This window comes from Lissotriton vulgaris, chromosome 2_2 (assembly GCF_964263255.1).
Source record: "Lissotriton vulgaris chromosome 2_2, aLisVul1.2, whole genome shotgun sequence".
Taxonomy (NCBI): domain Eukaryota; kingdom Metazoa; phylum Chordata; class Amphibia; order Caudata; family Salamandridae; genus Lissotriton; species Lissotriton vulgaris.
This window is the reverse complement of record NC_141688.1, coordinates 110,461,151-110,477,013: the sequence shown is the minus strand read 5'-3', so window position 1 is coordinate 110,477,013 and position 15,863 is coordinate 110,461,151. Positions and strand designations below refer to the sequence as shown.

The 15,863-nt window shown below is 45.5% G+C and overlaps 1 protein-coding gene across 9 annotated transcripts in view; it reads left to right on the top strand.

Moving 5' to 3' along the window:
- The window catches only part of HERC1 (HECT and RLD domain containing E3 ubiquitin protein ligase family member 1), a 2,101,515-nt gene that overhangs the window by 306,291 nt on the left and 1,779,361 nt on the right, over positions 1–15,863 (top strand). For all 9 annotated transcript variants that reach the window (XM_086959402.1, XM_086959399.1, XM_086959397.1 and 6 more), the window contains exon 22: positions 9,817–9,988. In XM_086959402.1, the coding sequence (XP_086815528.1) occupies positions 9,817–9,988 (172 nt within the window). The remainder of the gene's footprint in view (positions 1–9,816; positions 9,989–15,863) is intronic.

Here is a 15,863-nt window from a genome sequence, read left to right as displayed (position 1 = left end):
TCCTCTCTCGCTAGGTGGAAATAACATCAGACCAGTAGATTTTAGTGGTTGTTCGTCACAGCTTCTGCCTATAACTTTTCACAACCCCTCCCATCATCCCACCACAGCGCTGACATTTCCTCAACAGAGACCATGTCTGGCTTCTAGAGGAAGATAACAAGCTTCCCTCCAGAAAGGCACAATAGAGAAAGTGCCTCCACACAAGTAGGGGAAAGGCTCCTACTTACTCTACTTTCTCATCTCCAAAAACATATTTCTGTCAGAGCAAAGGAATGACGTCCTACAGAGTTGCCATATGGAAATGTTCTGACAAGGCGGTTACACAAAGGCACTCCGACATGAAGGATGCCTCATTACACATATCCATCCACTGTGCCTACTACCAGTACCCTCGCTTTGTGGTAAGAGGACTTCACTACCAATTCTGCCAGTGAACATTTCTGTGATGAAGTAATGCTAATCAGGTTACTATATCCAAGTGTCACCTCTCTCTAATCATCTTTTATTGTGTTTATTTTATTAGTATACTGCATGTTTAGTCTCATCTTTGTTAGCAGTTTGATGTTCTGTGTGACCCCGATGTTTTTAGGACTATTTAGGATTCAATAGTTTTTTCATGATCTACAACAAGGTCTGTGATCCATTTCACTTCACTAGCACCCAGTTCCTCCTCCATGTCCAGGATATTTTGGGATTGTTGGCAGTATCTCTATACCCACACATTTTTCTTGCCTCCTAGACAACTGAAGAATCTGAGTTAATAGAATTGCAAGCAGGCTTACAGTAATTTCTCAGCCAAGATTGTAAAAGTGACTAACCAGACTACTATACCACTCTTGCGTAATGTCAGCCACTGTCTACATGTAATTAAGATGTATTGCCATCTAATTTGTGATAACTAATTAGATATGTGGTATGTTGTAGATTTTTGTTGCATACTACAACAACAAACAAGTTCCTAGCTAATTCCTTTGTTAATTCATTAACCGCACCATTTGTAGTTTGTAAATCAAAGATCGTAATAGCCATGCTTCATACGGTAAGCAGAGGTGTCATTATATCATCTTGAAGCTTGTGACTGGTAATGTGTTCCTACTGGTCACAAAGCATCCATAGGTTATTTTCATACGACACCAAGACTGATTCTTAGGTTTTGGTAAGATAATAATTGAGGCCGATAGGTGATAACTGTGACATAGCTTAAAGGGTTTAATTAACAAATCTGGGACAATATATAAATATGACCGCCCTCATTTTATTCAAGACCCTCGCACAGTTAATTTATTTTAACTGAGGTTTTAGAAAGAAGTGACTTGTACTAGTATATATGATAGAGACTTCTAGCTGCAGATTCCTTACCTTAGAATTTCTCAGGCATCAGGGTGGATCTGGAAACCTTTGCTGAGCAATACCCCTTGTGCGCGACATTGGGTGGCTGCATTCGGCTCCGCGTGACGTTGTCAGCATCGGTATTGTTGGTTATGACGTCTCAATGCCTATATAGGCGCCACCCGGGGCTGACTTCAGTTCTTTTCTTTGCGCCAGTTAAGCTCCGATCCAGTAAGACCTACCGCTCTGCTGCTTTTTGGCAGGCTTTTTCTCGACTTTTGTCAAAATTTTGGGAATTAACCTTGTGTGCGAGGGATGTCTTAGAGGAAGACGGGTTTCAAACCATGCGAGACTCGTTCCTGCATGATGTCGGTTGCCGATCCCCACCACGTATGTCTTTGGTGTCTCAAACGTGACCACAATACGAAGTCTGATTCGGACTGTCGGGTGATGGCTCTGAAGACCTTGATTGAGTGAGCGATGAAGTTACTCACGGCCCGGCAGTCGACACAGCCAAGCGAGATTCCGAGGAGGTCACGGTCCGGTTCGAAGAGGAAGAGGTTGCGGGACCGCTCTGAGCCCTTAGTCCTCTTCCTCCCATTCAAGATCCTTGGGACACTCGGGGAAGAGGCACAAAAAGAAGAAGTTGTCGTCCAAGCGGACTGTGTCTTTATCTCAAGTGGCGTCCATTGTCGAGAGAGGTAAGGAGCACCGACGCTCTAGGCACGGTACAGCGGAGACAGAGTCGACTTCGGCCCCGCCCTCCCACCCGAGAACCAGAGCTACTCCGATTCAAGTAAAAGAATTTTACGAGGCCATGCGAGCGGTACGACCCTGCTGTAGAGCCTTTGGGCCCGCAGGGTTGGAAGGGGCCCCAATGGGTTTGACGTCGTCGGCTCTTGCCACGATGCCGGTGGGGCCTCTGGGATCCGAACACATCCGGTTTGACGCCGATCATTCCAACAAGGCCTTCCCCGGTGCTGAACCCGAAGTCTGTGCCTGCAACGTCGCCGATGCCCGTCGGTGGCGCAAGCCCCATCCTCCTTCCAGACGATATTGAACTGGAACGGCGTCGATCAACGCCGATTCCTCCTTTAACAGAACCAAAGTTCTATGTTGTCGTCTGAGCACTTTGAAGACTTGCTAGGCTCAGAAGAGGAATGGGAGGCGTCTGGAGACCATTTTGTGAACCAGGTTGTCTCTGAGGAGTGTTTGGACTAGTATGGGGAACTCCGAGAGGCCAGTGGTCTGGACACCTCCCCAGTAACTGGCATGCTCTCATCTCCTACGGTGGCAACCGAACGAGCGTCCTATGCCATGGTAGTAAAGAGGGCAGATGAGGTCCTTGGGCTGAAGTGCCCTCTGTGCAAGTCTGGACTAATCTCCTGACTGAGGTACTTCAACCTGGGGCTTCCACTTTCGAACCCCTTTTACCCTTTAATGAGGCACTTGCTGACATCCGTCTAGGAGCTTGGTCTAAACCTTGCACATTGGCTCCTGTGAATAGGATGATTGCACACCACCGTCACATAGCTCCGGGCTACCCAAAGTTTCTTAGCCAACACCCCACCCTCTGTGTCCCAAGGCGCATTCCCTTCTGCCCCTCCGGATAGGGAATCCAAGAGGTTGAATTCACTTGGGAAGAAGATGTTTTCTTCCTCCAGCCTTGCATTGCGGTCGGTGAGTACCGCATGCTTATTGGGCCATTTCTCCCATTCACTTTGGGAGACGGTTGCGCAAGTGCTGCCACAAGTCCCGGAGGAGGCCTGTAGTGTGCTCTCCCAAGCTGTCAAAGAAGGGAGGGATGCAGCAAAATTCGCCACACGGTGTGGGTTAGATATGAATGATTTGCTGGGCAGATCGATTTCAACAACGGTGGCCCTGAGACGCCACGGCTGGCTTAGTACCACTGGCTTCTCGGGCGATGTCCAAGCTAATTTGATGGACATGCCCTTCAATGGAACCTGCCTTTTTGGGGAAAAGACAGACTCTGCCCTGGTCAGGTTCAAGGACTCTCGTGCTAGGGCCAGATCCTTGGGCCTTTCCTCCACTCCTCGTGGCAAGTCTTACTTTCGCACCTTTTGTGGCAACAGAAGGGGTTTCCAGCTGCCATCCCGCACAGATTGCTCAAGCCATGTGCCAATGTGGACGCAGTGCATTCTGATCTCGGAATGGAGGCCAGAAGTCATCTACCACATCACCCCCAGCAGCTGCAGCCTCCATGCATTGATGATTCTGCGGGTCCACACTACTCCAGTTGGTGGGAGAATACGTCATCATCTCCCCCACTGGAGATCCATAACATTGGACAAGTTGGTTTTGCAGATTGTCCAGGAGGGCTATTTGCTACCTTTCTTTTCTTTTCCTACTATTCTGCCAAGTCAGGAACGGCTGACTGAGGATCATTTACAGTTGCTCCAAGAGTAAGTAACAGCTCTTTTGACCAAGGGAGCTATAGAAAGTGTCCCAGTTTCAGAAGTAGGCAGTGGCTGTTATTTCCGCTACTTTCAGATTACAAAGAAGAACAAGGGGCTGAGGCCCATTTTAGGTCTTTGGACCGTCAATCTCTTCCTCAAAAAGGAGAAATTCAGAATGCTCACTCTGGCCTTGTCTGCCCTAGACCAGGAAGACTGGATGGTAGCGTTGGACCAGTAGGATGCGTATTTTCACATTCTCATCCTGCCGGGCAACAGGCGTTACCTGCGGTTTAAAGTAGGCCGCAAGCACTTTCAGTTTACTGTGCTCTCATTCGGCTTTACCAATGACCCTCGGGTGTTCATCAAGGTGATGGCAGTGGTCGCTGCTCATCTGCGCTGGTTAGGGGGGTTTGTCTTCTCCTACCTCAACGACTGGCTGTTGAAAGCGTCCTCGTCCCAGGCAGTTGTCTCCCACCTTCAGACTATGGCGAACCTCCTGCATTAGCTGGGGTTTTCTATAAACGTACTGAAGTCACACCTGACTCCTTCTCAGACGCTTCCTTCAATCCTCCCGATCAGTGAGTCCAGGATATTCAGGCTATGATTCTGATATTTTAGCCTCTATCTTTGATTTCGGTGAGACTGACTCTGAGGTTGTTGGGCCTCATGGCCTCCTGCATCCTGTTGGTAAGACACGCAAGATGGCGTATGCGGGCTCTGCAGTGGGACTTGAAGTTCCAATGGGCACAGCATCAGGGAAATCTCACCGACATGGGTCAGATTTTGGAAGGAACTGGGAAAGATATGCAGTGGTGGTTGACAAACTGCAATTGGGTCAACAGCATACCCCTTTCCCTTCCCCAACCAGATCTCACAGTCGTGACAGATGCATCACTTCTGGGATGAGGCAGCCATCTGGGAGATTTGCAGCTCAGGGGATACTGGTCTCCGGTGGAGTCCAAGCTTCACCATAAATTTGTTGGAGCTCCGAGCGATTCGGTTGCCATTGAAAGTATTTCTTCCCTCTGTCAAGGGGAAGCTAGTGCAGGTGTTCACGTACAACACCACCTCCATGTGGTACTGCAACAAGCAAGGCAGGGTGAGGTCATGGACCCTTTGTCGAGAGGCCCTGCGTCTCTAGACATGGCTAGGACAGCAGGGTATAACCCTGGTGGTTCAACATCTGGCAGGTTCTCTGAATGCCAGGGCAGACAAACTCAGCCTTCGATGCCTAGCGGATCACAAGTGGCGTCTCCAGCCAGAGCTGGCGCAAGGTCTCTTTCAGCAGTGAGGAGAACCTTGGTTAGATTTGTTGCCCTCTGAAGAGAAAACTAGACTTTCCAAGTTGGCTAACGCTCGGCAACGCCTCACGTCGCAAGTGGAGTTCAGGCCTGTTGTTCGCCTTTCCGCCCATACCATTCCTACCCAGGGTTCTGAAGAAGATCAGCGGCGACCTATCCCAAGTACTTCTTGTGGCTCCGAACTGGGCATGGAGAGTCTGGTATCCAGAGCTTCTGAGAATGAATGTCGATCCTCTGATCAGGCTGCCCCTTCGGGAGGATCTTCTGTCGCAGCAGCAGGGGAGGGTCCTCCACCCGAACATGTCAACTCTATGCCTCCATGCGTGGAGATTGAGCAGCGACAGTTGACAGCCTTTGACCTTCCTCCCGAAGTCTAATGTTATTCTGGTGCCCTGGCATACGCCTGCTGTTGGCAGAAATGTATATTATACTGTACAGAAAGGTTCATTGGCCCTCTTTCTGCTTCTCTTTCTACTGTCCTTTTATTCATTCCAACCCTTGCCTAGCAGTGCTCTGCATTGCGAACTCTCATGGGTTATCTTTCTGTCTGTCTGCTTTATTGCGGTTGACTGATCAGCCATCTCTCTTCAAGTCTATTGTAAATAGATTTCGAAAAGGGTTGGCTCACTTGTTTCCACTCACGCCCTTTGTCATTCCCTAGTGGGACCTTCATTTGGTCCTCGCTTACCAAATATGTGCTCCCTTTGAGCCTTTGCACTACTGTCCCCTCCGGCTGTTGACTATCAAAACAGCCTTCTTATTGGCGATTATATCGGCCCAGAGGGTGAGTGAGTTGCAGGCGTTATCCAGCTTGCCTCCTTATCTTATGTCCTTTCCAGACAAGGTGGTATTTCGCACCAGGGCATCTTTTTTGCAAATGGTTGTGACCCCATTCTATCTGGGTCAGTGCACTACTTTGCCCACCTTCTTTGCTCACCCACATCCCTTTGAGGAAGACGAGTGCCTCCATCGACTGGACCCAAAAAGAGCATTGTCGTTCTACCTTGACCGTACAAAAGAGTTCCGGGTGAATGACTGTTGGACCTAATGTTGTCAGGACACTTAGGGTAGCCTGGCCTAGGGTAAGACAACCAATTCTCAGAGGCACATGTGTAAAGATTGCATACCACCCAGCAGTAACTCAAAGTAATTCCACTCAAAAATGACGCTACACCAATCTTTGTGGAAAAATACGAGTTGTTTTATAAAAATATTTTTGTCTACTTCTCACTCTCCTCTCAGTCGTTTTGCAATTAAATACAATGTACAATTTGTAATAGTTTTTTCCACATATATCCAATTTCATAAGGAGAATCTGGTTCAGCAGTGTTTAGTCTTTTTACAGTAAATGATTCTGGGAAACACTTTCTTCTTAGACGGCTAAAGCACCCCCCTTTCTATTAGAATGTACACCCAGGCTAGGGTGTTTCTGGTTTCACCAAGAGGATTATTACACTTTTACACAATTCAGATTATCACTTCAGGAATATCTAGGTCTTTGGACCCAAGGAGGTTACCTCCCTGCCCACTGTGTGACCCTCCCTCGCAATAGGGGAAGCAATACCAGGATTACAGTTTTTAATTATGATCACATAAACAGCTCTATTATCACCTCTTCTCAAGTAAGCACAGGATGAGGTCACATCGTCTTCTTCCCTTCCTCCCCTGTAAGAAAATCCCAAAATATACACCACTCTCAATTTTGATACCCACAGTGTCTCAGGCTACTTTCCCAGCCTTGAGGTGATTTCCTGCTTCACTCACTCCTCTGTGCCTTTTAACCCTACCAGCCTTCCAAAGGACCTCCTCCACTAACCAGGCCAGTCAGGAAGTTAATCAGCTTAAGAAAGGAGAATGAGAGAAGGCTTCGACAGTTACTCCCGAAATTGGGGCCGGGACGAACTCCTCCCCAGACGCTCTGTACTCCTCCCCCAGGTGCCCCACCTTACTTGGGGCTTGAACGGAGGATGTCGTTGCGTCAAGACTTCAACTCTCCCTCCTCCTGAGGGCTCTTGCTCAATTTCCGGCCCTTCACCCACACGCCAGCAAACGGAGGTGACCGGACTGAGGCGGCCGGTATTTCAGCCCGACGCGATCCTCGCCGAACACTTCCTGGACTTGCTGCAGCACTTGCGCGGGTGATCAGTGTTCCTGCTCGGCGCCGCCTCCTTCACGCAGAGGTCCGATGACTGCTACAGAGCCTGCGCAGGAAATCAGCGCTCCGCCGGCTCCCTCACCTCCTACAGCTGCGCCACTGGGCCTGCGCAGGGATTAGCGCTACGCCGGCTCAAGCACTCAGCCCAGCAACACCTTCCCCAACGCTTGCCTCTGATACCGAGGCTCTCTAGCAGCGCAGGGCAGCGGCTCTCGCTCTGGTCTTCTCCCCTGCTTTAGCGGTGAGGTGATCTCACGGAAGGGAGTGGGGCGTTCGTCCAGCCAGCAGCTTGGGTAAGTGGGGGGTTAGAAGGCTCAGGGGGCCTACAGCCACGGCCACACTGATTCCTTCGGGGAGTAACGTCCAATGAGAGGGTTTGGTCAGGGGCAAGAGGGGGAACGTCTCCTTGAAGGGGTTGTCTATCCCTCAGACAAACTAACTTCTTCCAGTGTGTCCTCCTCCTCACACCACTGCCTCTCTCCTCCAGCTCACTGATTGCACAAAATGGCTTCCTAACCTCTGCCCTTTTATAGTCTGGCCACCCAAGGTCCAGTAGGGTCCAGAAGGTTCTGGAAGGTCTTAATGTTAACTAATGGGGCATTCTAGGAAATGGCAGTTGTGACAGTTGAACACCACCATTTTGTTGAACTGGGTAAATTCCAGTCATAAAAGGCACCTAGGCCTGAGGTGAAAAATCATGAGGGCAAAAGAACATCTATTCCCCAGGCCAACACCATAATAATCTAGTGGACCCAAAAAGAAAGTAAGGAAATGAGTGGCAAAAAGGGGACTAAATAAATAAATAATAGGAGGGGCTACGCAAAAGGCCAGACAGGTCTAACAATGACCAACTCTTTATGGGATATGTGGGAGCAAAGAAGGGAAGGCCAGTGCAGAAAAGGACCATCTCTTGCTGAGTCATTCTCTGTATCAAGATTTGTTATGCCTTTGCAAGGAAGCTGCCTCCTAAGGAATTTAGAGCCCATTCCACCAGGTGGAAGGCTGCGACTATGGCCTTGGCTTCGGGTGTTCCATTCCAAGACATCTGTTAGGCAGCGACATGGGCATCTTTGCACACATTCGCCAAACATTAGTGCCTTGAGGGGTAAGCACGCAGGGGCGGACATTTTGCCCATTTAGTCCTGCAAGACATTTTAGTCTAGGATGTGAGGCCGCAACCCACTGCCGGGACGGTATGGCTTGGGTATCTGATTCGAAGGTAAGGAATCTGCAGCTAGAAGTCTCTATCAGATGAACAAGTTTCTTACCTTCAGTAACGCATTATCTGGTTGAGACTCTATCTAGCTGCAGATTCCTTACAGCCCCTCCCCCCCCATGCCTCCCCAATTTGCGGGCTGATATTGTAGGGCTAGGGTTGTTCCCCTTTTCAGGGCCCTAGTTTTGCACACGATTAAGTCAGTTACTTCGTGGCTCTGCGCTTCTGGCGTGGAAAAAACTAAAAGTACCAACGTCCACTTGCCTAAGTGGCGCCTATATAGGCACCGCTACGTCATAACAAATGCTGCCGAAGATGTCTCGCGGAGCCGAATGGAGCCACCCGACGTTGTTCGCAAGGGGTGTTGCTCAGCAAAAGTTTCTGGATCCAGCCTGACGCCTGGGAAATTCAAAGGTTAGGAGTCTGCAGCTAGACAGAGTCTCTATCAGATAATGCATTACTGAAGGTAAGTTTCCTGTTCTTCACCACAATACCATTCAAACATTTTGATATGTCACTCCTGCCCATTATGCCACCCTAACATGTATAGAGCAAGCCTTGGATCGATGAATACCCCAATCAAGTAATGAAATATCAACAAATTACTAAGTAAGTACACAAATTTCCACTTTCATTTAGACTTAATTCATACAACTAATCATTTTGTTGTTATATTAACCGTGCCTATGTTTTTCCTGTGCTTTGCTGTTTGAATGGTCTATTTCACAAATGCAGACATTAACACAGGTTTTGTTTGAAAATTATATTTAATACTATCTAGTAAACATATCACCAGGTACTATGTCAAGTGGGCAATGAGGGGAGGAGTGGGAAGTGGGAAGTGAAGCATGCTGTTAAAAGCTTTGCTTTACCTTTGAAAAACTTTGCTTTTTCAACCCTTGGCTGCTTGTTTTCTTCTCCTGAATAGTCTTGAAGGATAACTTTTATATTCTGTAATGAAGCTGCCTACCTGAAACCGCTACCAGTGTATTGGTAGTATGAACAGGTGACAGTTGTGCAACAGATTCGTTGTAGCCTATGATTGCTCCTTGCTTATTCCTATGCACTGAAGTGACAAATGCACTTCACGGTTATGATTTAAAATACCCTCTATATATTCGTCAGTTCAATACAACAGTTTTATTTAATACACACTGTTGCTAACACTATACATTTGTCTTATTTTTTATGTTGCTTCTTCAATTCCTGCTGTAGTTATGTTTTTGTGTTGTGCAACTGTGGATTTGTATTAAAGAAAAACATATTAATTGAATTGATTGAGTGCTAGGCCCCACTCATTTCTACACTGTGTGACAATTAGCACACACTTAAAGGAATCATCGAAACCTATTGAATGGAAGTTTATATTCATCATGTATTTTGAATCACTATAAAAAGGTATCTGAAAATCAGGAGTCTGCAGATGTTGATACTCAAGAGCACTCATTTGCCCGAACCATCGATGAAGAAGCTGAACTGGAGGAACAGGCAGAGAGAGAAAGAGAGGAAGGCCACCCTGAACAAGAAGATGAGGAAGAAGAAAGGGAACATGAAGTCATGACCGCTGGTAGTAAGTGTCTTCACCCATCTTTCATTTTTTGTTGTCACTCAGGCCCACAACTCTCATTTTTTCTTAATGCGTGATCCCATCTGCTTCTCAATGCTTGAAACATAAAAGTGGAGATAGTTTGTTGCTCTTATTCAAAGCATCCTAGCCAAATTCAAAACAATATTTCCAAACCATCATGTTGGACCTCAGAAAAGTTCACATTTTAATTTACAGAATTTTATTTAGAAACTACTAAAATTACATTTTGTAATTGAAAATGTAAGAGCTTCCGGGGTCAAGACTGGCAACTGGGAATTACATAAAGCTGTAGGTTTGAGGAGGATGCCCACGCTGGACAAATATCTTCCTTTTTGGCCACTTCAGCAAGAACCTAAAAACGAGAATTCGTTTTTTACCATATTCTAGTAACTGAATCTACATTGGTTACAAGTTCAATAAAACGAAATAACTGCAGAACACATACTTGCATCAGTCTTTGTCTTGCCCACTACTCATTACTATAATGGTTGAAAACATTTTTGCAGCTTTCGATACATGTTTTAATGTTTCAGAGATGAATAAATAGATTTTCCTATAGTGTAGGATCAGACTGTATATTCTTTGTTTGGTTAAAAACCATTACAAATTAAAACTTGATCAGTTTATCGTAAAAAGGACTGCTGAGTGGAAACCCACTAGAGCATTGTCAATAAATGATAGTCCGCATGTAAAAAAAAATTAAAAAAAAAAATAGAATTAAAAAATTATAAGTTATTTAAAACCTTCGAATGCATTGTGGGCAGGTTTTCTTCGCCTGGAGGACCGGTAACAGTACAGCTGATGTTAGCAGTTTGAGATTCTGTTTTTAATCCGGCAGGATCAGAGATTGTCTAGTTACATTTTTATCCATTCTGTATGTCTCTATTCAGGTCCACTTTTGTGGTGATTTCTCAATAGAGGATGCAACTTCAACGCACTAAAACGTAAAATTATACCATTCATGACATGCTGAATAGCAAGCAAATTCTTCTTTCTCGTTTGTCTTCAGATATTTACTGCAATTTTTATTTTCATTGTTCCTATGTGGCAATGCCTTGTGGTTAGTAACTATTGTCTACCACACTGGATTGGGGAAAAATTAGTAACTGGCTTGCTGCTATTTGTTAGCCGACAAATGACCCTTCCTTAGTAATGAGAGGTCTGGACATGACCTGTAAAGGGATGCACTCAAACAGTTTCGGGTTTGATATGTAAGAAGACATTAAATATATGGTCCAGTAAATGAATCCATTGATGATAAAAGATGGACTGCCAATGACCTGTGGATTTACAAGGCAACTAAACTTGCACCACCTTGTTTAAAACCCTCCCAATTGAGCATGAGTTTACTGACCAATCAGATCCTTGTAGGTGATGTTTTGTTGCAGAAAGTATGAGGACCGTTGACAAATTCTTTGGCTACCCAGGTAACAAAATTCAACCTCTCCTTTCAGAGCAGTAGGTAAATACAGAGAGCCACAGTATGGGGATAAAACGTATCTAGGATCAAACTTAGCAAAAGTGCTGCCTTATATCTTTATAGGAATTGCAGTGTGAAATTACAATTTCAGCTCATGATTTTGCAGTGCAGTTTGACCTTATGCAGCAGCCCTTATCGGCTGTCCCGGAGATTCCCCAAAACAACCAACTCTAGTATGTTTCGTGCTGTGGAGTAAACCATACTGACAAGACTGCTCTTTGCGGAACTGAAGATAAAGAAGTAGGATTTTGTTGTGATAAGATATTGGTACTTTAATTCCTGAAACAACTCAAAGCACAAGTACAATTGTGCATCGTATGAGCTTTATTGATAGATATAAAACATTAAAGTAATTTCCTACTATTTATGTGGACCCTAGAATACTTTAAATCAATATGCTTGTCCATATATCAGAAGACCAGAGCGGGGGGAGTACAATATGTCTATATAATGTGAACCACCCTTCAGCATTCTATGAGTGGCAACATTTTTCTTAAATTATACTGCCAAATTCCAAATAATCTTTTCTCAGAAACTATATTGTAGCAATCTACAACCTAACTTGTTGCCAACATGTATAATATTGAGGGAAGCGTTCAGCCTGATATACGCACTTTAAAGAAGCTTGAGGAAATTCATTCTGTTCACAAGGCTTACATGCAAAGAGTATTCTGTAAGATTACCCAACTAACCAAATAAGTTTCTCTCTATAGCTTGACATTTACTAGAGTCAATGCTTGCATTAGAATCAAAGCAATTACACCTAACACCCTGTGAAGGTATAGAATGATTGCGATGTGGCTGCCTTGCAAATGTCTACAAGAATGATGAATCTAAGGCCACCTGTCTTACCTCTAGCTGGCCCTTCATTTTCCTAGACGGGTGTTAGTAGCTAGTTCAATGAAGAGTCCTATGATACAGTACCTGTACTACAAATGAGTAACTATTTCTTGCTTTCAGCCATTCAAAAACGAGGCCATTGTAGAGTTAGTTTTCCCAGTACAGTTCTATGAGGAAATTGAGTGTATTATGTGGTGTGGTTGTGCAACCTCACTGTGTAATACACTTACCAACCCCTTTAGGACCCTTGGGGTTTCGTCTGTCAACCCCTCCGCTAAATCCTGGGTAGCTTTGACACTGAGTAGGAAGGCTTACACAAAGGAACAAATGTTAAGTTTTTAAATAGTACCAATACAATTGAAGAAGAAATCAACACAACACTCAAATCTGACACCAGTTTATAGAAATAGACTGGAATATTATGAGATTGTAGACGTTAGAACAAAAAAGATCCACTGGAGAGTTCTGGAAATATAGAATTTAAAAATGATAATAAGGCAATGTAGTTTTACTCAACTACGAACAAGTCTGGAAAAATCAACAAATTGGGAGACTTGAAACTTTTTCAGGAAAAAGTCTGGGTGTCAATGCGGTGAGTTAGAAGTACTTAGGGTGCCCACCCCCAACAGGGAGGCAGTCAGGTAGCCAGTAAGGCCCTCAAGAATAGTTCCCTTCATTGGAGGAGCAGTCCTTTGACAGTTTGAGCTGCTCTATCCGTGTTGAAATTAATTCTTATGGAGTGGTTTTGATGCAAGGGATGTATGATGCTGAAGGTGCTCTAAGATACTGTGGATGCATCTCGGTCGACTGGGATCTTGACGAGCCTTGCTGCACTCGGCAAGGCAAAGAGAAAGGATCCAGAGTAAATTCTTCCAATAAAACATACTGTTTTTGCCTGACCAGAAAAGGTTTTAGGAGGGCAGAGTTACTCCTCTAATTCTGATGTCAAATAATCGACCTGTCAGCAGCTCATGATGAGCTGTGTCGAGCTGCTAACAGATCGAGTAGAATGAGGGCCGCTTTACATCCCTGCTCAAGGGTAGCATTTTACCTGATACAATGGACACGTAGGATGTTGAGGACCCTCTTAATGGCATCCTTATATTAAGAGGACCTCCCAGTAATTGCAGATCATCTCCAATGAGTGCGGAATGCATTACTCTTAGCAAGGTTCTCAGTGAAATCTTCTATTGCTATGGAAAATCTCAAGTTTTTTAGCACCTGCGGATATGCATACTGCTTAGAGCTTTCATGTGGGATATATAACGACCAGATCATCTTGTAAAGGGCATGTTTTTATGCGTTCAATCAGATATGAAGAGTGATAAAGTGCAGCATGACTGGACAAAAATGGTACTAATTTCCATAGATGAACTCGCCAGTTTTGGTTCACAGGAAAAAGAAGAAATAATGTGGAGTGCTGGAATTAGTCTCAGCCACAGATCTTAACTGTGAGCTATATTTCAATATATTGTTGTTTTTGCTCGCTGTGCAACTGTACACATGGATCATTATGTGTATCTGCCTTGGGTCTACCACAATAGGAATACTCCAGACCAAACTTCCAAACCATGTCCCCTCTTGAGAAAAATATCTGAACAATTGTTTAGGTATTATTTCATATTTAGGAGCTATCCTGAGGAGCTAAACTGATCTATGGCCAAGAATGCCACATTGTAATTGTAAAGCAATGTATGAAAACATGCTGCTGAACTCTTGCAATTAACTGATCATGGATTACTGTGCACTTTAGGGCATTCGCTGATATTCTTCGATGGGCTGCTGTGCAATTTCAGTGATGTTATGCCCCTATAATATTTAGGCCCACTGCACTGCATTTTTCTTCACTTTTCCTTTTACAAATTGATGTTGACAGAGCCCTTCCGCCCTAGCAATATTTTCATTTCCATTGTTAATTGTGTATGGCTTTCTTTTATTAAAAAAATAGAAAAAAGACTGTTAGACCCGGCTTCCTGGGCACCAGGGAACTCAGGGGTAACTGCGCTCCAATCGCATCAACTAGAGTGTTCCCTCACTGGTGTCCTGGGGCCTCAGTACTAAGGGATTCAAAACTGGATAACCAAGTACTCCTCTCCAGCACTTGACTCTCTCAGGGTAGCGAGACAGAGCAGTCCAAGGCTTACTCAAGGAGGTGAGGTGGGGTTAGACATTCAGAGTACAGTTTAAACCGTACCACCAGCTGATACACTCAATGTCCAGTCAGTGCTTTACTTTTTATAAAAGAAAAGTACTTTAATACACATAAGATAATTATACTACACATAAAACTCATAAGTCAAATGTTCATGATCAGCCCCATAACCCCCCACCCAAAGCAGCAGAAGTGCCCTCACATTGTGAGTGAGGACACCGCTCTAGTGGTGTCAGGGATCTGATCACAGGTGCAGGATGTCTTGGCACAGTTTACTGGAGTCCCACTAGTCCAGTAGCCACTGGCTAGCTGTAGGAGGGTAGTGGCTGGACAGAGTGCCAGTTCACCCTGATACCCTCAGAGATCACAAAAAGAAAGGTGGGGGCCTGCTTCACTGACCTCTATTCCCAGTTACTGCTTGTACAGGTTCCCACAGCACAAGGGAGGAGCCTAGAGGGGATTTGATCTCACCTTCAAAGATTAGAATCAAGCATCCTCCTCTCTGGCTCTCGCCATGTGCTGCAAGCTTCTTTCCACCAGCTTTTCTTGATGTGTCAAAAGCTTCTTTCCACACCTTGGGTGATGTGCCGCGAGCTTCCTTTCCACACCTTGGGCAGCTGTCTGTAATTTCATTGGTCCAAAGCGCAGGCTCCCCCAAGCCTCACAGAACAGTTGGTCCTTAATGTTGCTGATGCCTTCCTTCCAGACCGCAGGGAACAGAGTCTTATCTCCTGCCTTCACACTACGGGGTCGCGGCTGACTACCTTCAGAGGGCTCTGGTGTGGCGGCCTTGTCAGTCATAGACCAGTCTTGAACAACAGCTGACCACTCAGGCCAGACTTTTATCACCTCTGATTGATAGGCTCATCCAATCAGAGGGTCTGCTGCTTTTGCATCCTGAATACACCTCCAATCGCAAACCATTCACCGCGTGTTCAATGCATGGGTAAAGCATGTACCAGGTCCCTTTCTGTATCAGGCTGTGCAAATACGTAGAGAGGGATTTTAATTAACTCCAGCCCAGGAGGCCCTGACCAGTGTGGGAGGGTCCTCTCCACAAAGTTAGTGCAGCTAAACCCAGATAAGAGCGGAGTGACTACCCCAGCCCACCATGCCTTTCCAAGGAAATAGGGAGGGGCACGGGGGAGCTGGAATGTCCAGCAGAACAGCTCGCATTCCTCACACTGGCTCAAATCCCCATTCTTCTCCTGTACACCCGCGGGCTCTCAAACACACATCAGTCAGACAAAGGCAACAGGCCCACAGGCATGGTAACTGCACAGACTTTTTTTGTTTTTTGAAAACCTTTATTTTGTAAAAAAGAAATACAGTTACAGACCTACAACCACGGAGGCTGGTCAGTAGTACGCAATACCAGTAGCATA